The following is a 22,428-nucleotide window of genomic DNA, read 5'->3' on the forward strand; positions in this document are numbered from 1 at the left end:
GGACAGAGGTGATGATTTCTTGTCGGTGTCTACGAGTGAAAGCTCCAAGCTAATTTCACACCCTAAAAATCGAGTTAGTAGAATCGAGTAATTAAGTCGTGGGTTCGAGAGGTATATTGGAATTAAAGTTGTAGTAATTAAAATAATAATAACGATAATAATCAGGATGATAAATATATATTAGTAGGGATTAAATTGAAATGCATTTAAATTAGAGGTAAAATGTGAAAATAAAGAGTGTTAATTGAAATGAGATTTGTTAGAAAAAAAAAAGGAAAGTAGGAAGGGGTCTTAAGGGAAATAAACCAAAATTTAAAAGGTTGTTGGCTGTATAAGAACACCCACCATCCCTTCCCTCTGCAATAAGTTTATCTACCTTTACAAGCTCTACTATAATCATGTGCAAGTATAGTATGTAAGGCACCAACAATATTTTCTTTCTCTTTACGAGCCTTACTTTAATCTCGCAATACTATGGTTACACAGGTCAATAAAGGAGGAGTTTTTTCTTCTTCCTTCTTCAAAAGTACTGCTAGCTGAATCTTAAGGAACTAATAATATTTCTTTCTCCTCTGAGCTGGAACTAAAGACCAGATCTAGAGTAGTAGATTTCATCATATCTCGGTGATTGCTATTGATTGCAAGTTAGGTGTTTGGATCTAGCGTTCAATCTGCTGTAAGTGAGTTTCTAGGTGAGTCCCTGCTATGACTCTTACATGCATATTGTTCATATTAAAATATATCTATGAACATAATCAAAATGAAAATCAGAAATCATGAAAAGTACAGAAAGAATGTAACATGTATAAGATTGTAAGAATAACATTAGGTCATGAATGATTGATATTATTATAATTATTTAAGTACAATTCAAGAACTAAACGTAAGAAATTATCTAGTATATGAACAAGTTTGGGTAAGTGAACACCATGATTAAGTTCTCCCTGTGGAGCATCTGGTAGGGCAATTATTGCTAACCAGACTAGCAAGTCACCGCATGAATAAAATGAAAGACCATGTAGTTTTGACCCGTGGCATCCTGTGACAGGAAAACACTCATGGTGTAGCCTTCAATAAATTAATGACTGAATTGGCCAATAGCGATCCATGATGTGTGTGCAAATCCATGAGGTTGAGTCCTATGGCAGTAAAGAATATACAATGATATGATAGAAATGATTCATGGCGTAGCCTTTAATATGATAATTGAAATAGAAAATTGTGATACATGAATGAATATATTAGACCATGAGGTCATGACCCATGGCAGCATATGAAATGATGTTATGAATTGATCGTAAGTATATGACCCTGTATGAAATCACTAATGCGTGTTTCATATGAAACTATGATGGCACATTCATTACAAGCCTCATGGCATATTCTGTGGAACGTTTTGTGGCGTATGCTACTCAATTGTGCATTTTGGTTAAATCTTATGGCATCTTCTATGAAGTCTGCTGGGACAATAAACGAGAGTTCGTATAAAGCTTGTGTGGTATGTTTTATTTAGCCTAAATAGTGTGATATGTCATGAATGTCTGGTAATATTTATATACTTGTATTTCTAGTAATATATGAGTAAGTCAGACAGTTTTGTAATAAGTATAGTTGAGGTAAAGTATTAATATGTTTAAGGTCAAGGGTTGAGTAAGATATGTGAATTAATCAAATAAGTTATCGAAAAGAACCGTGTAGTTGCAAGATGGTAGAGGAATTCACCAAGATGATCTGAAATGGTTAGATATATATTTTTAACTATGTAAGATTTAAGGATCTATCATTGAGAGTTGTCTATATTATGATGAATAGAGTTATTTGGAATATGTTAAATCACTATTTTTTGGGGTTTAATGACCTCTCCTAAAATCATAAGAAATTTGGAAGATGGGTATTCTGAATATACATATCCTTGAAGAAATGCATATGAATTTCATCTAAATGGTCGAAGTAGTATCTTGTCAGTATCAATACGTATGGTATAGAATCAAGGCATGTTTGAGAGTCATTTGGAAGGCGTTCAATTCAACGAAAGTATTCACCAAATACATATGTATCCATTCAAGGTAAATGTCAGTGAATAATTGTTTGAAATAAGAGTATGGCTTAAGGCATATGCTGTTAAGAAATTTATGAAAGTTTAAAGGGATTTCTCAGTTAACTAGATAAGGAAGATTTTGTAGGATAAGAGTATGATAATCAGCGTATAAGAGAATGATGAGAATGTGGTGGTATTCGCCAGAATTAATGATGTAGAATAATGGTTGGCATACAACAGCTCGTACGGGTTGCTAAGTATCTACCAAGGTATGTATAAAAGTTTGAATAAGAGAGTCCAAATATTATATAAGAGATTAGATGAGTTCAAATTGCAAGATAGATTTTGTATATGTATGTATTCCGTTGATGTAAAACTACATTAATTTGTCTAGTATGGGAAGCATGAGTTCTAAGGGATGTATGATTGGTGATCAGACATGTCTGGTATGAATCGTGTCAGTGTATAATGGACTTGTTGTATGTCTGTGTCTAATCACTGAGGTGGAAAATGATTGATAGGCCCTCGAGGTGTATTCTAATGGATAACCCATGTAGTGTGTCCTGTATATAGATATGTCGTGTTTAGTTTGGCTCTTAAATGTGACCAGTGAAGTTAGAATGATTCAAGATATCTACTGATTATATAACAAGTGTAGGACCAAGTTAAGACAGAACTTAAGGTAATAATTTGAAGAGACGTAATGGGAATATCATTGAGAAGATGCTCTGAAAATAAGTTGAATTTTGAACATCCGGAAAGGGTTCGCCAATAAGTTGTAACTGTAAATATTAGCCTGGGTTGAACTTAAGTATACCAATGAAGTCCTGGATGCCTTGGTTTGCAAAGGATCCTGATAAAGGACCAAATAAATTAAGGAAAAATTGAAGAGATAGTGTGATGGATGAACTTTATAACACCTTATACCCGACTCGATCGCCAAGCCCAAGTAATAGGACGCTATATCATTATCACATAGCACATACATTGTAATTCGTCCCATTAGCAAGAAACAACATTAATTCTAGCATTTATTAGAATTTTAAATCAAACATATCCTAATTATCATATGAGCATGCTAAACATACATTAAATGAACCTATAATAAGAATTAAACATGCTTTCAAACCACTAAGAAAAGATTCTAAATAAATCACATAGGTATCGATACTGAATCAAAGGTATCGAAATTCTCCTAGATGGTATTGATACCACCAAGAAAATAGGTACCAAATTAGAATTCTATTTCTTGCCTAAAATCAAAACCAGATAAATTATTGGTATATTTCAAAAAAGTATCGGTTTATTACCCCGAGTATCGATACTCATGATGTGGTATCGATACCAAATTACATTACTGACTTCCTGCACTTTTGAAAATTATGGAGGTATTGTTTTTAATGTCTGAATATCGATACCTCTACTCCAGATAGCAAAAATATAGCATATTAAAGCAATTAGTCCAACCTAACTTAAATCCATTCAACATGCAACTTTTACCACATCAAACAATTGTCAAAACGACTATAATAACAGTTCAAAACATCAAAAAATTATCTGAGCAAGAATCAACATATCAAGCTTGATATCCATAGATCCCAAGAGCAACAAAGTCATGTAAACATCCAAAACATCATGGCATCAATCAACTAAAAATCTACCACATTGTTCAATGTCCATTGACCATACATACAGTTAATGACACTTCAACATAACAAATATTCAAACCAAAACAATACCAATGAAATAATTATAACATCCATCGAAAGTGCTAGAAAACTAAAACCATAAAATATCACGAGAACCACAATAATAATCAATCAAAATCTAACCACATTTTCTTATCCCCATAGTTCAAAGAATAATATTAGTACCAAATACACAAATAATAAATCCTAACTTAGATCACTTCATTGGTATCCCCACACCGCTCACACTGCAAACGTTAAATATTTGCAATGGTTAGAGATAGTGGATGAGCTTAAACAAGCACAGTGAATGTCGGAGTAACCACAAAGTATACACCATATCAAAGGTTAAACAACAGCATACTAAAACACGTTCATAACCATATTCTAACCAAGTCACAATAACATATTTATGCACCATTAAGTCATAAAACTAACGTATACTTTCACGTACAACTTAGCTAAACTTACATACAAATATTTCATTTTACAATAATTCATCAAGGCTAAACATCGTATATGTGCTTTAATAACTCACAAGTCTAGCTTATATATTCACATACATTCACAAGTTAAATGAAAATGACTCAAACCATAATTACATAAGCATTTTATTATGAGAACGTACTAACATTTTCATGAAACTTAAATCAACTCATTTAGCATGTTATTTACATGTTTATGCATCCATCTCACATCGTATTATCATAATATATAACATCACAATTAAACGATAATTTGGTACTTAAGGCTATGAAACATAAAAGTGGGCAATATTACCATACATCGGATATACGGATCTCCAACACACAAATTGACTCATGGAGTCGAACATCTCCCAAAAACTGAAGCATAAAGCTAACACTCTCCAACACACCAAACATGTCTCGTTGAATAGGGCTTAGCTCACATTCCCTTATCTCTCCAACTTGTCCCAAGACCTCAACGCCCAAAAGCACAATACATATAGGTGACTTCTCACAATTCCATGGCATGTCAACTATATCCAACAGTTTCAAGAGATCGCAAGGCCAAAATATCCACAATTACACATTTTTAATTATTGATTTAATGCACATCTTCATCAATTTACATCACAACTTGTATACAATTCATGCTTATTGAATTCACATTTAATTACACTTTAAGTGCCACAATAATGCTCATTGAGCCATCACATGTCTGATCACATATGTGTGCTTTAAAATTAGTACATCATATATCACATTCCACAATTCAACACATATATACTTACAGAAATTCTACTTGTTTTTGCTACATATTTGCACTAATAGCAAACCATTATCACTGTCATTTAGCATGTATATCATGCCCACAACACAACACAATTCACAATAGTCATCACACATGTCTCATATCACAATATCGTATTATAATAATCAATCCACAATTATTCACATAATCACATAATTTGCCAAAATAAGGCAAGGGAAATAGAAAGTTTACACTCAGAACTTAGGATAGGGGTTTAGGCTATTCCTAAGCTCGCAATTAACACTATGAATCGTGTCTACTAGCAGTGATTCCAAATACTTACCGATCAAGCTTTCGCCTAATTGCTGAAAGCTTAAACTAGCTTTTGTTTGCCTTTTTCCTTACTCTTAGAAGGTTCCAATGGTTTCGATGCTTCACACATAATAACCACACAATATACACAATCAGATAGCAACCAAAGACTCACATAAACCAACCAAAATTGCAAGCCTAAGCTAAATTCTCATGTAATCAAAACCTTCGACGTAGCAAACTTGAATTTCAGTTATCTCAATCTATACATAATCTTTTTGCCTAATATTGATTCCATCAATCTAATTATTCACCTACAACTGATTCTCAACATTTAAAATACTCAAAACCACCCAACTTATGGGATCAAAATTTTCGATATGCTTATGGAAATTTTCACGAAAATTCATTAAAACATTAAAAATCTTCAACGAAAGTTTAAAGTAAGTTTAGAGACCTTCTAATTATGTCAAAACTAATTAAAAAACACTTTGAAATCACATTTTTACCCGAAATCTTGAAATCCACCATTAACGACCTAATTTTCAATATTTATTTAAAACATGCGATTTACTAGCTAAAAATTCAATTTGAAGGATCAAATAAAATAAAAAACTAATAAGGAATTGAATCGTTATCTTAGTTCACAAAAAATTGAATGTTTGATCGAAAACTCAAAAACTTAACAATAGATAAATATATGGTGTTTTGAGTGTTTTTCTTGAAATACTATGGAGGTTTATTGATTAGGTGATGATAGAAATTAAACGAATGAAGTTTGGGAATCAAAATTAAATGAGAGGAGCTTTGGAATGTAATGGACGACAAAACAAAAATATGGAAAAGAGACTAACATGGGTTTTATAGAGATGAAGGGGGAAAATAGGTTGAAAATTAAATTTTGGTTTAATTACCTTTTAAAAGCTCATAATTTATACCCTTTTACAAATTAGTCCTTATTTCAAAATTGAAATTCTTTTGAACATTATTTTTAAAAATTATTTTAATTTAAAAAATGCATAGACAAAAACATTTTTGAATACCATGCTAGCAAAATTCCCGAGCTCACTACGGGTAAAATCCCCATATTACCCTCGAAACTTCTACGTCCAATTTTAGGGTGTTACAAACTCATATTGAAAGAACAAATCTAAAAGAGCTACGTCTGGTAACTTGAAGAAGGGCATCTGTCTATAGACAGTGAAAGTTAAGATTAGGTACGAGAAACAATTTTGAACATTGGTTTGCAAGAATACGGGCAGGGATCCATGATTAAGATTAATTGAAAGAGATTCTTGAGAGAACAAGGTTAGTGATACATGACGATAATGCATTTAGATTACGATATAGCAGATAGAAGGAATGAACATGTTGTGCAATTTGTGTGATAATGTTTTTGATAGACAATTGATGTTGAAAGAAAATAAGCTGGAAGTGATAAACTATCTAGCTCATTAAGGAAACCACGACCAAGGTATAAGTGATTAATTCTCACTGATTAATTCTCACTAAGTTTTTACGAACTCACATAAGTTATACTTATCGTTTCAGGTTGAATAAGATTTTCTGCCAGAAAGGACAATACCAAGACTACGCTAAGGGAGTGGCGAATCAAGCTATTATGCATATAGAGCAAGTTTGGTGACGTATTCCAATTCTGAAGGTTACCCAATTACCCATAGTTATGATAACTATATTAGATTAGGATTTTGAATTATATATTTTTGTAACTAATTACCATGTGCTACAGTTGTAATTTTTTATTGCATATACATAAGTAATTTAGTTTGAGTCGGTGTGGTTACGTTGAAATAATTTGTTAAATTGTATAAGTAGAATAAGTTTTGTATATATTCGTGTGGTAATACCCAAGACTCAGATTCAGAAAATTGGATCAGATTTTAGGTGTTACACCTATTATATTGTGTACAATTAATGTGTTAAAAGTGATATATTGGTTCTGTGAACACTTGAAACTGTTGGATATCATTGCCATGCCATAAGATTGTGAGTACTCACCTTTATATTGTGATAGGGCATTGTAGCCCGAAAATTATGTAAGGAGAGTTTCAGCACTCATGCTACATTTCATAGAGATAAGATTGTGAGTACTCACCTTTATATCATTGCCATGCCATAAGATTATGTTTCACAGTCACAAATTACCAATACATCAATATCATGTGTTATGAATATGTTGTGTTATGCAAACTGATTGCATCATGAGAGCTATTATGTCATTGTTACCATGTGAGCCTGAATTTGTGTGAACCATACTTTGTGTGAACTATATAACATGTTCACTTTTAACCTGATTGTTGTGTTTACTTGTAGCATGTTTTGTGTAATATGTTATGTGTGTTATTATGCGAAGCATCAGATCGTGATGGAGCATCCTCAAGCAGGGACAAAGAAAAACATAAGGTTATTTAGGCTCGACAAAGTAACAAAGTTGAGAAAAGTGAGTGCCTTACATACTATTGCTACACACAAGTCAGGTGTTAATGGTAAGCTTAGGTAGCCTTACCGCCCATACTAAGTTCCTAAAGTAAATGTCTCTGCATTTATGAGTTGTACTATAAAATGGCAAACTATATTAAAATGGCAGACTGTATTAAAATGGCAAACAATATAAAAATGGCGGACTATATTAAAATTGTGAATTGTATTAATTTGGAAAACTTTGTTAATTTGGCAAACTATGTTATTTATGCAAACTTTTTATTGTGAGATTTTGTGCTATGTGCAATCCCTAATATGCGAGCTATGTCATATGCAAACTAAGATTGTATGCGAGCTATGTTGCATCGAGCTATGTTATATACGAACCATGCTTTATTGCGAACTGTATGAGATGTGATTTATGTGTATTGTAAATTGTGAATTGTATTATTATACAAGCTCTATTAAATTGCGAGGCCTATTATATTGTGTCTTGTTAATGTGTTAAAAGTGATATATTGGCATTGTGAACACTAGAAATCGTTGGATATTATTGGCAATACATAGGATTATGAGTACTCACCTTTATATTGTGATATGGCATTGTGGCCTAAAGATTGCGTTGAAGAGATAATGGAATATAGAGCATAGCCCCATTCACTGAAGATAGTATGGTGTTTTAGAAGAGTGTTGGCACTCGTGCTACACTTAATAGAGGTAGCAGAGGGCTCTATGAGTCATTTGGTGTGTTTGGAGATCGTTTATCCAATGCATATGATTCATGATTATGTTTCATAGTCACGGATTGCCAATATATCAATATCATGTGTTATGATTTTGTTGTGTTATGCGAATTGATTGCATCATGCGAGCTATTATGTCATTGTTACCATGCGAGACAAAATTTGTGAAAATTGTACTTTGTGCGAACTATATAGCATGCTCACTATTAACCTGACTGTTGTATTCACTTGTAGCATGTTTTATGTACTCATTGAGCTTTAATAAGCTCACACTCCTTATGTTCACTATCCAGAAAAGTAGCTCGCAGGTTAATTAAGAAGTGGGGCTTTCCAATGATCCATTTTAAGGAAAACTCCCTAAGTATGTGTCGTGTTTCCAAACCCCAATATAGAAGGCAATGTGGGACTGTTCCAAGGGACTAGATCTAGATTCAGTTTTTCAATAAATTTTGATAGGTTGTAAATGGACATTACGGACTGTTAATTTTGGATATTTAGATCTTTTATAACTTCTTGACAGAATGATTAAATGTTTGAATTGTGATGGCATTTTGGTTGGTTAATATTTTGATGAACTAACAAGTATATGCAAACTAAGGGGTTCGTCGGACAGTGAGGTACGTCCTTAAATCTTAAGTTCGTTTGAATCAATGTGATGACTTAGTATGCATAAGAAATAGGTTGTGACATGTTACATTGATGCCTGAGAACTGTCTAATTTATGTGCAAATGGGTAGGCAAGAAATGTTACCGGTCGCAAGAGTAAGGACTTCAATAAGATAATAAAGGGTTGACATATAGAATTGTTAAATAAGTTGTAAAGCTAGATGAATTATGTAAATGGGATAGAGCTCGCCACTATAGGGTTCGCCAAAATAAGGGGGATTCTCCAGCAATAGGGTTTGTAGGGTAGATTGTGAGCTAGCGGTTAACAGGGTTGACTGTGAGTTGTTTAAATTTCCTTAAGAGTTCGTTGCGAGGTCAGGTCACAAGTACTGTATGTTGGATTTCCTGAATAATTTTTTATGTTTGTTTAGAAAAGCATGTGCTAAGATTTATTTTTAATATGAATTAATATTGTAACTATGAGGTGTGTTTGGTTGGTTGGCCTAGTATGTGGTGGTTTAACGGAGAGTCACTTCAGTGGCTAATGTGATGTTCAAAATTTGGGTCTGACCATCCTAGCCGAGTTTGGTGTGCCATACTAACATTTGAATGGATCATTGACTCAGGGTGCTCCTATCACATGTGTCCCAACAAGGACTAGTTTTCCATGTAAAGTTTAGTTAAAGGTGGAGTTGTGTTGATGGAGAACAATTCTCCATGTAAGATAATAGGAGTTGGAACAATACAAATCATGACGCACGACGAAATTATTCAAACCCTGTTAAATGTCAAGCATGTGCTTGATTTAAAAAAAATCTCATCTAATTGGGAATCTTAGACTTGAATGGTTGCAGAATCGTTATTGAGTCAAACCGCTTACAGGTATCTCGTGGAGCCCTTGTTCTAATGAGAGGTCAAAATTTTGATAGCCTATGCATTCTGTAAGGTGCATATTGTCTGATTTAGTAGCAGTTACGGAAGCAGAGGCAAAAACATCGCCACGTTCTAACGAGGAAACACGGAATGTGAGGACGGCGCGACAAAGAAGCTCCTAACATTATGACAATAAGACGAAATTTACTCATTTTGGATTCTGAATCAACCCAGCTATGGCACATACGAATCGGTTATATGAGTGAAAAAGGTATAGCCATTTTAACAAGAGGTCTTCTTACAAGACCAGAGTTAGAAATTTATATATTTAAGAGCATTGCATTTATAGGAAGCAAACCCGAGACAGCTTCGATTCGGTAGTGCATAGGACTAAAAAGACCCTCAATTATATTCATTCTGATTTATGGGGTCTAGCTCCAGTCGTCTCCAAATGAGGTAGCAGATATCTTTTAACTTTTATCGACAACCACTCTAGGAAAGTTTGGGTTTATTTCCTAAAGCTAAGAATGAAGGCTTCTGAATATTCAAACAGTGGAAGACTTTACTGGAAAAATAGTCTGGGAAATCTATAAAGGGATTCAGAACAGATAATAGTTGTGGGTCAAAACAACACCGAAAATATGATTATTTCGAGCAAGGTAGAGTCGAAGACTAAATCAAATGATGATGTCATGATGTTACAAAGCCTGTCGTCACAACGACATGACAAATAGAATCGACATCCCAATAAGGAAAATCGGCTGGTCATGACGTCAGGAAAAAAATTCTGAATCTGACGTTTCTTCGACATAGCAGAAGGTTTCTAAGGCTTCTCAATCTCAACCAAAGACCCAAACATCTAACTTTCGAGATTATAAGTTAGCCAGGGACAAAAAAAGACGAGATAGTAAACCGCCACAAAAATACTGTGAAGGAAATCTCGTAGCATATGCTCTAAATGTTGCAGAGAGCATCGATTCAGCCGACCTTTCAAATTTTTCAGAGGTAGTTCGGGCTTTTGATTTTACCAAGTGGCTTGTTGCTATGGAAGAAAAGATGGAGTCTCTTCAAAATAATGAGACATGTCAGTTTGTTAAACCACCCACAAGGAAGAAAGTAATTGGTTACAAGTGGGTGTTCAAAAATAAAGAAGGTTCAGGTCAAGGTGACATGAGATATGAGGCGATGCTGGTCACAAATGGCTACATTCAAGTGGAGCGGATTTGAATTTCATGATGTTTTCTCTCCAGTTCTGAAGCATATATCCATTCGGGCACTATTAGCTCTTGTTGCATCAAACAATCTTAAGTTAGAGCAGTTAGATGTAAAAACTACATTTCTTCATGGAGATTTGGATGAGGACATCTATATGCAACAACTAGAAAGCTTCAAAATTGAAGGTAAAGAAGACCATGTTTGCCTTCTACAAAAATATGTATATGACCTACAGTAGTCTCCTCGACATTGGTATAAGAATTTTGATTCCTTCATGTTAAGTATTGGTTTCGCTTGAAGCAAGTACGATGGCTGTGTGTATCTACAACGTCTAGATGATGGATCATTTATTTACTTCCTACTTTATGTTGATAATATGTTAATTGCAACCAAGGATCCATCCAAATTGAGCAACTTAAAATCATGCTTAATTCTAAATTAGAGATGAAGGATCTTGGTGCAACCAAGAATATTTTAGGGATAGAAATTTTGAGATATTGACACTTTGGGAAGCTATTTTTGTCACAACAGAAATATATCAAAGAATTCTCGAGTAGTTTGGAATGTAAGACTCTAAGCCAGTAAGTACTCCCTTAGTTGCCCGCTTTAGAATTTTGATTTTAGACGCACCACAAACCGAAGGCAAAGAAAGCTACATGTCCTCGGTTCCTGATTCTAGTACATTCAGAAGCCTAATGTATGCAATGGTTTGTACCCCTCCTAATATCTCACATATTGTTAGCGTAGTAAGTAGATGTATGGTCAAACCCAAAAAATTACACTAGCAAGCTGTGAAGTCGATTTTAAGATATTTAAAAAGGACTACCAGTACTTGTTTAGAATTCGAAAGATGTTTAGAAGGTCTAGTCAGCTATGTAGATTCAAATTATGCTTGAGACCTAGACAAAACAAGATCTCTCAAAGGTTATTTGTTCACTTTTAGAAATAACACTATTAGTTGGAAAGCCACCCTTCAAACCACTGTGGCTTTACCGACTACCGAAGCTGAATATATGGTTATCATATAGGCTGTGAAATAAGCCATTTGGATGAGAGATCTATTCGGGGAGTTGGTTGATAGAAATGAGAAGATTGTCATATATTGTGATATTCAAAGTGTCATACATATCATGAAAAATCAGCTACATCACGAAACAACGAAGCACATAGATATTCGGTACCACTTTGTTCGACAAGTGGCCACTCAAAGAGATGTTCAGATTCTCAAAATCGACAGAGAGAACAATCCCGCAGACATGATGACAAAGAGTCTTCCAATTTCCAAGTTTAGACACTGTTTGAACTTAGTAAGCATTTGACAGAGATCCAGTTAGGCCCCTAGAGGGGCTTGGAAAAGAAGGTGTTTCAAAAATACGATTTAAGGTGGAGATTTGTGGAGTGTGCCTTTTATTCTTGGACAAAATAGAGTTGACATCCAGACGAGGAAGAGGTGTCATCTCGACGATCCAAAGCCTGGCGTCACAATGAGCCGATAGCCATGTCATAACATGACGACGTGTTCCTTACACAACCGAGTTTCTTCTCCTACCTAAACTCTGATATATTTTCTCAATTAAACTCTAATTATTTTAAAGATGTTTCAGTCATAATTGTACACGGATTTTAGCCTATAAATAGGCCTCTTAGCAACCCTAGATATTTTAGAACAACAACAACAAAATTTAGAAAGTTTGTAGGAATTTTGGGGAACCTTTGTATTTCAAGTTTAGGGTTTATTTGTTTCTCCATCTTATACTCTCCTTTTCGTTTTTTACCATTTTAGTGAAGTTTTCTTTGCCCGTGATTTTTTATACTTTTCGGAGGGGTTTTTCATGTTAAATATTTGTGTTTGATTTTCTCGTTTTTCTTTCGAATTCGTTGCATAGATCAATATAATAATCATATCAAATCAATATGAAAATGTGCATGAAGTACAACTATATTGAAAAATTCAACGGTTGGATTGTTAAATATTAATTGTACAAAAAGTTATAAAAGTGTGTAAAACTAAAATAATCTTACACTAATGTAAGTAGATCTCTTCCCATGTCTATGTATATCATATGAGGGGACAAACGGGTGGGCTTAGATCAAGTTGTCTTCAAATTCGTATCAGCTAGGGCTCGGGCTTTCTTGGGCTTAAATTTTTTTCGAGTTCAAATATTTTTGGGTTTGGTTTTTCTCAAACTTTAGCCTTTTCAGATTCAAATTTTTCGAGCTCAGATTTTCTTGATTCTAATCTGTTGGGTAGTCAAGTTTAAACAAATTTTAAATCTTTTTTGATGTTTTATAAATTTCAATCATAATAATTAGTTTAACTTTTACATGATGATAGTACAATACAAATTCACTTTAAATAAAATAGAAATTTTATATAGATGTTTTATTTTAATAAAAATATTGTATTTAACATAAATAAAAATTGCTTATTATATATAATGTTTATGATTATATAATATCTAAGAAATTTATAAACATAGTTAATATTATTAGATGATATGTATATGAATTTTGTATGTAATACTATTTATTTATTTGTATGTAATATTTATGGTTATATCATATGATATGTATATAAATATTATTTATTTGAATTATTATCTAGGGAAAAAAATTGGAAAATCATAGTTAACATTATTATATGATATCTAGGCATGAGTTTGGAAAAAAATTAAATTGACAAAAAAATCTTTATTATTTATATTACTAAATTGATATATGAATAATTTTAACTTTATTATTAAATTTTGAATATTAAAAAATATTTATTTTATTTAGGCTTAAGGGTAAAAAAAGCCCTTAGTAAAAAGAAAATCAATTAAGCCCTTAAGAATACACTCAATTAGCTCTAAACAACAACAAAAATTCAGCTAGGCCCTTCCGATAATGAAAATTGTTATTGACCGTTTTGACTATTAATAAACGCTTACACGACTGACAAAATCAAATGAGAAGTTAACACTTGACATGCCATTTGGACAAGTATGCTGATGTGACATGCCACGTGCCATATATTAAAAACTAGAATCCTAAAATTTATAAAAAAAAAATACTAAAAATGCATGTTTTGAATGAACCTAGACAAAAGAACGTCCAAATTTATTTGAATCCGAATACTTATTTGTCTAGTTCATTCTAGATGTAGTTCAAAAAATTTTAAAAATTATTAAAAAGTTGTTAAATATTATAAAATGATTATAAAATTGTAATAATTATAATAATTATCGATAATTAATAAATTCTTTTTAACAAACTACAAAATCATAAAAATGCTATAAAATGTTAAAATATAAGTAAAGTATTATAAATATAATAAAAAGTTATTCAAATTTTGTCCATGTGCACTTATATAACCTATTTCGCTTTGCTATAGAATTTTTGGAATCTGCTTAAAATAAACACAGAAGTCATGTTATTTGACTATTTTTGTAACTGAAGTTTATATTCATCAAAATGTCTCAAATTAAAAAGAAAGATTATTCTAAGAGGTTTTGATGTTCCTTTTTCATATGAATTACAAGTATAATGAATACACAAATTTGTTTTTTCATTAACTAAAGGTTTAACAAATTCGTTAGGCGAATTCTTTAAGTTTAATTTAATTTTCATATCATTAAATTAATATATCACATCATTATATTTTATATAATCATTAATTTTAAATTTTATAAATTTAAATAATTATTAACTTTGAATAATTATTATACAATATAAAATAATTGCATTAAAGTTTATTTTATATTCATAATTAATGGTTTTAGAATTAATTTTAATTTAATTTAATATAATGATGTACTGTTATTTATAATTTTTTATTATAATTATACAATATTAAAATATATTTTATAAATTTGGATTTTTTGGGTTTTTGATTGAATCTATATTGGGTTTAAACTCGGGCTCGAGTCAGTTTGAAGCTCAAATCAATTTGGGTTCAAATTTTCTTGAACTCTAAATTTTTTAAATTTAAACCTATTTTGTCAACTCTGTGTATAAATAAATATATATGTAACATACTACACTAATAAAAATGAATTAAATAAAAAATTAAAGAAATAAATAAAACAAGCAAATTATTTAAAAAACTATGAAACATATTTTTATTTGGGGTAAGGGTAGAGTTACCTACCTTATAATCTAATATTCTTACTAAAAGACTATTACTGTAAAGCATATCTTCAAATTTATTTAAAAACCTTATTTTACTTGCCTTTTATCAATAAAATATTGTAAAGAGTCAATAGCATTGAAAAATAAATACACAAACTACGATTCAATTTCTACCTCTATGGAAGATATCTTTTTTTCTCGTTTCAAATAATTTCATTCTATTTGAATAGTATTGCAGAAAACAAAAATAGGAAACAATCATACATATACATTTATACTATATATTAAGTCCATTAATTCAATTTTAGTTGGGTTAGAAAATTATTAAAAATCCTTTATTTTATAAAAGAATAAATATTATTTTGAAAAAAAAAATTATATATTTTTACATTTTGATAAGTTTAAAAAAATAATAAGATTTAAATAAAAGTTATCACGACTTAAATTAATTTAATTTTAACATTTCAAGAGTTAAATTTGATTTTTCTATAACTTTTTTATAAACTTAATCATGAATGTTTTTTTAAAAACATTTATCTTCAAGCATGTCCTTCAAAACAAACAAAATATTTTATGGTTAAACATAAATATAAATCATTTAAAATTAGAAGAAAAATACACTTAAATGTGTTCGAGTCCACATCTTTCTCATTGTTACAATAATAATGCTACCAATAAAGTTAAAATTTAATCGAAAATATTTGTTCATCTTTCTGAAAGACTTTATTTTAATAATATGTATAAGTTTACTTATATAAATTTATACAGTAATAATGAAGTATGAGATATTACTTATTTAAAAGTTAAAATGTTTAATTTTCTGTTTCTTTTTTAAGAATGTTTAAGTGAATGTGTTGTTCACAGTCAATCTATAAGTTTTTACACCAACATGATATTCGACTTTTTAAACATCGGATCAAATTAAAAAAAAAAGAAGAAAAAAGCAAAAAAGAAGAAGATGAAACTAATCAACATATACTGTAATGTCATTCAATAAACAATGTGAAAATGAGTTTTGAATTGTTTAACCTGATTACTTGCAGCCATTAATGACAAAAGCTAATAGGAAAGGCAGATTAAATAAGCATTTCTATTTCTATGCTTCATTGTGCTTGTACTAAACGTCTTTCCATTAGGTTTTCATGCTTGATAGTTAACCGCACATTATAAATATTAACATCCCCTTGGCTAGTTTCTGCAAATATTCAATAATCAATTTGTAGAACACGTTGATAAAGCAACTCTTTCTCTGGTTCATTTTTTGCAATGGCTAGTAACAAGAATCGTTTTTACGACGATTGCTTCATTATCAACTCGGAAAAAGCAAGTTACTTGGATCTTTTGGGTCTACTTGTTTCCTCTAAATTGAAACAAAGAAGATTCATCGACGCTCCGGAGCAGCATAACCATCGGTTTCGTCGTAGATTGGTCGTCTTCGGCATGGTTCTCCTTCAGAAGCTCCTCAGTTTGGTGAGAATACCTTTAGCCCTGACGGAGATTGTGGTCGTGACGTTGCTGAATCTTTTAACATACAACGGTGGTTTATCGGGCCTCCTACTCAATCTTATGAAAGGTTTCATTTTGTTCTTTTCTGTTTAATTTGGTTTGCATGAAAAATTGGTAATCTAAAAGGGTATAATGGTGCAGGGAAATTAGTGTGGCCTGAAAAATCATCGGAGATGTACAGATCGATGTTAGGAAATGTGGATACTCGCGTTGAATTAGACAACAACATTAAACCTGGCGACCCCAAATATAAAGCGTTGCTGTCTATGATGGCGTCCAAACTTTCTTACGAGAATGAAGCCTTCATTAAAACCGTTATCATACAACATTGGAAGGTTTTTTTCCTTAAATTTATGTGATATTTGCAGTTAAGGCAACCATTAATGAAATTGTACATTAACCAAACTTTCCTATTAAACCTTTGTACTTTTTTTTAAAAAAAATGACATTCTAACATTATTTTGTGCAGATGAAATTCTTGAAGTTCTACAGTTTTTGGAACGGTATGTTAGAATCATGTGATTTTTTTCATTTTTCAAGTGCCTTCACAGTTTTTAATAAAATTAGATTATCACATACTTACCATGTAGTGAAAATATTCATATAACAATTTTATAAAAATTTAATATAAAAATCAAATGTAACTTTAACTGAAATGGTAAAGTTAAATTAATGAAATACATAATCACTTAAATTCAAATCATATTTATTTTTCTGAATTTATTAAACTACAAAATACATAACTTTATTGAATGCTTCAATTATGATCATTGAAGATGTAAGGATTCTCTATTAATTTTTTGGTTAATTAATTTCCAAAATTTGTGTTTTAACTTCGAAGAAATCCAAACGGGTAAGGAATTTCAATAGCGGATTTTGAAAATTATAAATGTTATATTTATACTAAAATAAGTATAGGATTAGTTCTTAAAATAGCTTTTCCCGAACTTCTATAAATAAACTATATTATGTTTTGCAGGAAAAAACGTATTTAATAAATATGTTTTAAAATAGTTAAATATAAAATAAAAAATAATTAGTGCAAATTAAATATGCAATTAAAAATATAAATAAAAACTCTTGTAAAATAATAAGACCTCTTCAGAGTATACAAAATATTTTTCTTCTCATTGCCATGAACAAGTCATGTGAGTAATTAAAAGTTACCAATTGTGATTAATTTATAGCTAATAAATGATTAAAACATGTAAAACTCCAATCAAATGTAGCATTAATATTACACTTATACTATTTTTTTTATATAGAAATTTTAAATCCACAAAATTGAATTAATCAATCAATTTAAAAAAATATATAAACGTTATAGTTATATAATTATATACTCCATATGTTCCGCTAAATTTGTCATATTTTAAGTTTTAGTGGTAAAAATTTTCAAATTTCACCTCTTATTTATAAAAAAAAAAATGAAAATGTTATAAACTTTCAATAATTTGATTTTTAAATATAATTTTATACAATTTAATTAATTATAATCTATACTACTATATATAAAAGGATCGCTTTCGGGCCTTCTTTACTTGACACCTAGCTAGTCATTTTCATTTTTTTTATATAATAATATAATGGCTAAATTTCAATTCTAATCTCCCTGATTTTATTTTTTGAGATTATATAAGAATAGTTAATTTTCTTAATTTTGATCCTTATATTTCGCTTAAATTTAGACTTCAATTTTGAAATAATTTGGTATCTCAACTCTTAAAATGTCATTAGTTAGTCTAAATGCTTCATTTCGATTAGAATGTTTATGTGAATTTTTATGAATTGTTAACACTGGTAAAATTATTTATGAAATTCAAGTCCATTACAATGTCATTTTGTTATATGCATATCAACTGAGTATTTTTTTTTTTAAATTTCAAATTTTTGCACCAACAAATTTAGCAAATGAATTTTAGCAGTGTTAACAAATTGACATGAATTTTTAAACTCAAAAAGTAGAGAAACTAAATTCTTGCAAATAAAAGTATGAAGACTAAATTCTAAATATATGAATAGTATAAAAACTTAAAGCATATTGCAACCTTTAAATTTCTACTTTATAATTAACAAAAAAATATATATTTTACCGAACACGAAGCGTAAGTGAAAATCATACCAATATTTATAATAATCAGGTCAAAATTAAAAACATCTAATTTTAAAAAATATCAACTATGACATTTTTAATCCATGAGAGGAAATAGTTTTTATCGCATAATTTGCAATATTTTTTACTTTCAAATCTTTTGAGATTCAACCTCTAAAATTCAACCTAAGGCCTAAGAGTACAGGATAAGATAGGTTTAAACAATAAAAAGATTAACAAAATATTAAAACGTTCAATTTGATTGAACTATTAAATCGATAGGAAGCAGGTTGAATATTTGATTCGATTTTTTATATGATAACGATTTAAATTTAAATTATTTTTAAGAAAAATGAACATACGATTAATAGATCACAATTTAAATATTTTAATTTAGTTTTTTAACATAGCTCATATGTTCTTCCGTCAACTAGGATAGTTTTCTTTTATATTTTTCTTCAATCCTAACTTAGCTATGTGTTTGACAGATTTCGAAGAACGAAGTACAACCCAAGCGTTCATGATGCAAGACACGCAGTCTAACCCAAACTTGATAGTGGTTGCATTTAGAGGCACCCAACCATTTAGTGCCTACGACTGGAAGACCAACGTTGATATATCTTGGTATGAGCTTAAAGACATGGGTAAGGGGAAGATCCATAGTGGTTTTATGAAAGCTCTAGGCATGCAAAAGACCAAGGGTTGGCCTAAAGAGATCCAACAATCCACTCATCAACATCAATTTGCTTACTACACTCTCAGACAAAAGCTGAGGGAGGTTTTGCAAGAGAATCAAGATGCCAGGTTAATAGTGACAGGGCACAGCTTAGGTTCGGCATTAGCAGTACTCTTTGTTGCTGTCCTAATGTTACATGAGGAGGAATGGTTATTGGAGAAATTGGAAGCTGTTTACACCTTTGGGCAACCTAGGGTTGGGGACCATAAGTTTGGGGAGTTTATGATTGACAAGTTGAGGAAATTTGATGTGAAATATTTCAGGTATGTTTACAGCAATGACATGGTGGCCAGGATTCCCCCTGATGATGACACCTTCCTTTCCAAGCATTTTGGACCCTGCTTCTATTTCAACAGCTTCTATAATGGGAAGGTAAGTCCCTATTTTTAATTGGGATAAATTTCAAAATTATACATGAATTTTAATTTAATGTACAATTTGATATATGCACTTTGATTTGGTGTAATTATAGGCATGAAACTTTGATTGTGGTTCAAATCTATACATGAAACTTTAATTTTGATTCACCATACACATTTAATTAAATAAATATATCAATTTACTTTTATATTTGATGAATATAATTATTTGTGTATGCAATGTATAAATATAAAATGATGCTATATCAATAATTGTGTTAATAATTTGTGATAATTAGATCAAATCAAAATTTTATATATAAAATTGCATATTATACTAAAATTTATATATAATTTTAATATTTATGCCTTTTTAATTTAAAATAACTCTCATATTCTTCTACAACTCCTTAATATAAATGTTTATGAATCAAGTTAGATCAGATATCAGCCAAGTCTTGTATAGTATTAATAACAGAATCAAACTTTATCTAAAGTCACTAATATTTAAAAATAGCTACTCAAAGTCCATTTAAACTTTCCACATATATATATATATTAATTTTAAAATATAATTATTTTTATTAAATATTTGATAATTATATATATTACTATTTTTTTAGTAAAAATTTTAAACATAAACAAATTAACATATTTTTTAATATTTTTATTGTAGTGTAATATATTTAATTTTCAAATCATATAAATTATATAATATATAAAATAAAATAAAATAAAAAATAACATATGGGCAAGTAAAATTTAGACTTTAAATTTTAAAGCTTGAGCTTAACACATATTTTAAATGGTTCTAATTTTTCTTTAAAACCTTTTTTGAATCTAATAAAAATATTTTCAAATCATAGGAAACCAACTCGATTATTGAGTAGTCTATCCCCAAACTATAGATTTCAGAACAATAGGAATAGGAGTAGGGATCGGTTTGAGAACAAATTTTTGAAATGCAGGTTTTGTCAGAAGAACCGAACAAGAATTACTTCTCTTGGCTATGGGAGATACCAAAAAGGATGATTGCAGTTTGGGAGCTTATTAGGGCTTTCATTCTTCCTTACATGAAGGGTCCAGAGTACAAGGAAAACTGGGTTATGATAACGTTGAGGATAATGGGATTAGTAACACCTGGAATGTCAGCTCATATGCCTCAAGATTATGTCAATTCTATCCGACTCGGAACCTTGCCCTCGGTTCACCAACTTAAAAGAGATTGAAACCTATTTCAATACTCATAAACCTCATTATTGGAAGGTATGAATTACAATAAGGATATATTCCGTGAACATGTATAGAGATATAAGAATACAGATATGTGAAAATAGATTTAGTGATTGGAAGATCTTAACTGCAACCTAGGTGATATTTATAGGAAAAAAGAAAGATGTAATTACTGCGTGATTCTTTATGGAATTCAATAAAAGTAAATGAAGCGATCATTGGTAATTATGAATGTCGAAACTATTTTGAAAACAAAAATTTTTGTTGTCGACTTTGTTGAAAAAAAAAATTGGAGTCGCCACCGATCCTTTATCGAGGTGTGATTGGCTCACCTTAAAAGCAAATTTGGTCTACGAAATTTGAGAAAATAGGTTCGGGAGTTAATTACGCATGAGGAAGCAATTATGTCATGCCCAATACGTTAGAACACAACAAATTAAATTCCCAAAAATGATTTTTACTTATACATTTTGAATAAAGAATATTCTCGGTTATTTGGAATTAACAAAGAAAATTGGAACCCAATACGTTAGGGCTCAATTTCCTTGAAAATCCATAACTTTGAATATCGTTTTTATTTAAAAGCCTTTGGATCATAAAAAAATGATTTTAATGTTTTGACAAAATCAAAATATATTTTTAAAAAATATATGTTAAAAATGTTAATACAATATGAAACAAATATTTTAATTTAAATTATATGTATACATAAGTATACATATATAAATGAATTTTGCAAATATATATATATGGATATGAGAGAAAAATGCATAAGTCATAAAAATAAAACAATAATAAAATACATATAAAATATATTCATACATTTTAAAAATGTATAAGTATAATGTATTAGTAAATATAAAAACATGGAAAATATTTATAATAAGCCTTGAAAAGAGTACGAAAATATATATGTACACATTATTAAAAAAAATTGTATAAACATATAAATTATAAAATTGAGAAAACATATAAAGATTATGAAATATAAATGTGTATATATATATAAACTGTGAAAATAAAATAATAATAAAATATGTATATAGTATATATATTTAAAACGTTTTTTAAATATATATGTATTAATATGCATATACGCATATATAAATAAGTATAATAATTATAATATATAATATAATAATAAAAAACTAATAATAATACAGTAAAAATAATATAAATAAACAGTATTAACAACATAATAAAAAACTAAAAATAACAAATTAAGGATTAAGTTAAAAACAAACAGAATTTGAGAGCTGA

General features: G+C 30.1%; 1 protein-coding gene across 1 annotated transcript; it reads left to right on the forward strand.

The window, feature by feature from the left end:
- The first annotated feature begins 16,472 nt into the window (after positions 1 to 16,472).
- Positions 16,473 to 21,419, forward strand: LOC107908397 (triacylglycerol lipase OBL1). Its single transcript, XM_016835564.1, has 5 exons — positions 16,473 to 16,815; positions 16,890 to 17,083; positions 17,218 to 17,251; positions 19,329 to 19,948; positions 20,904 to 21,419. Exons 1-5 carry the CDS (start codon positions 16,509 to 16,511, stop codon positions 21,162 to 21,164), a joined length of 1,416 nt encoding a protein of 471 aa, XP_016691053.1. The 5' UTR covers positions 16,473 to 16,508; the 3' UTR covers positions 21,165 to 21,419.
- Positions 21,420 to 22,428: the final 1,009 nt, after the last annotated feature.

Source organism: Gossypium hirsutum, chromosome D02 (genome assembly GCF_007990345.1).
Source record: "Gossypium hirsutum isolate 1008001.06 chromosome D02, Gossypium_hirsutum_v2.1, whole genome shotgun sequence".
NCBI lineage: Eukaryota > Viridiplantae > Streptophyta > Magnoliopsida > Malvales > Malvaceae > Gossypium > Gossypium hirsutum.

Coding starts and splice junctions, on each gene's coding strand:
- LOC107908397 (XM_016835564.1), top strand. CDS start 16,509: ATGGCTAGTAACAAGAATCGTTTTTACGACGATTGCTTCATTATCAAC. Junction 16,816..16,889: donor CCTACTCAATCTTATGAAAG/GTTTCATTTTGT, acceptor ATAATGGTGCAG/GGAAATTAGTGTGGCCTGAA. Junction 17,084..17,217: donor TTATCATACAACATTGGAAG/GTTTTTTTCCTT, acceptor TATTTTGTGCAG/ATGAAATTCTTGAAGTTCTA.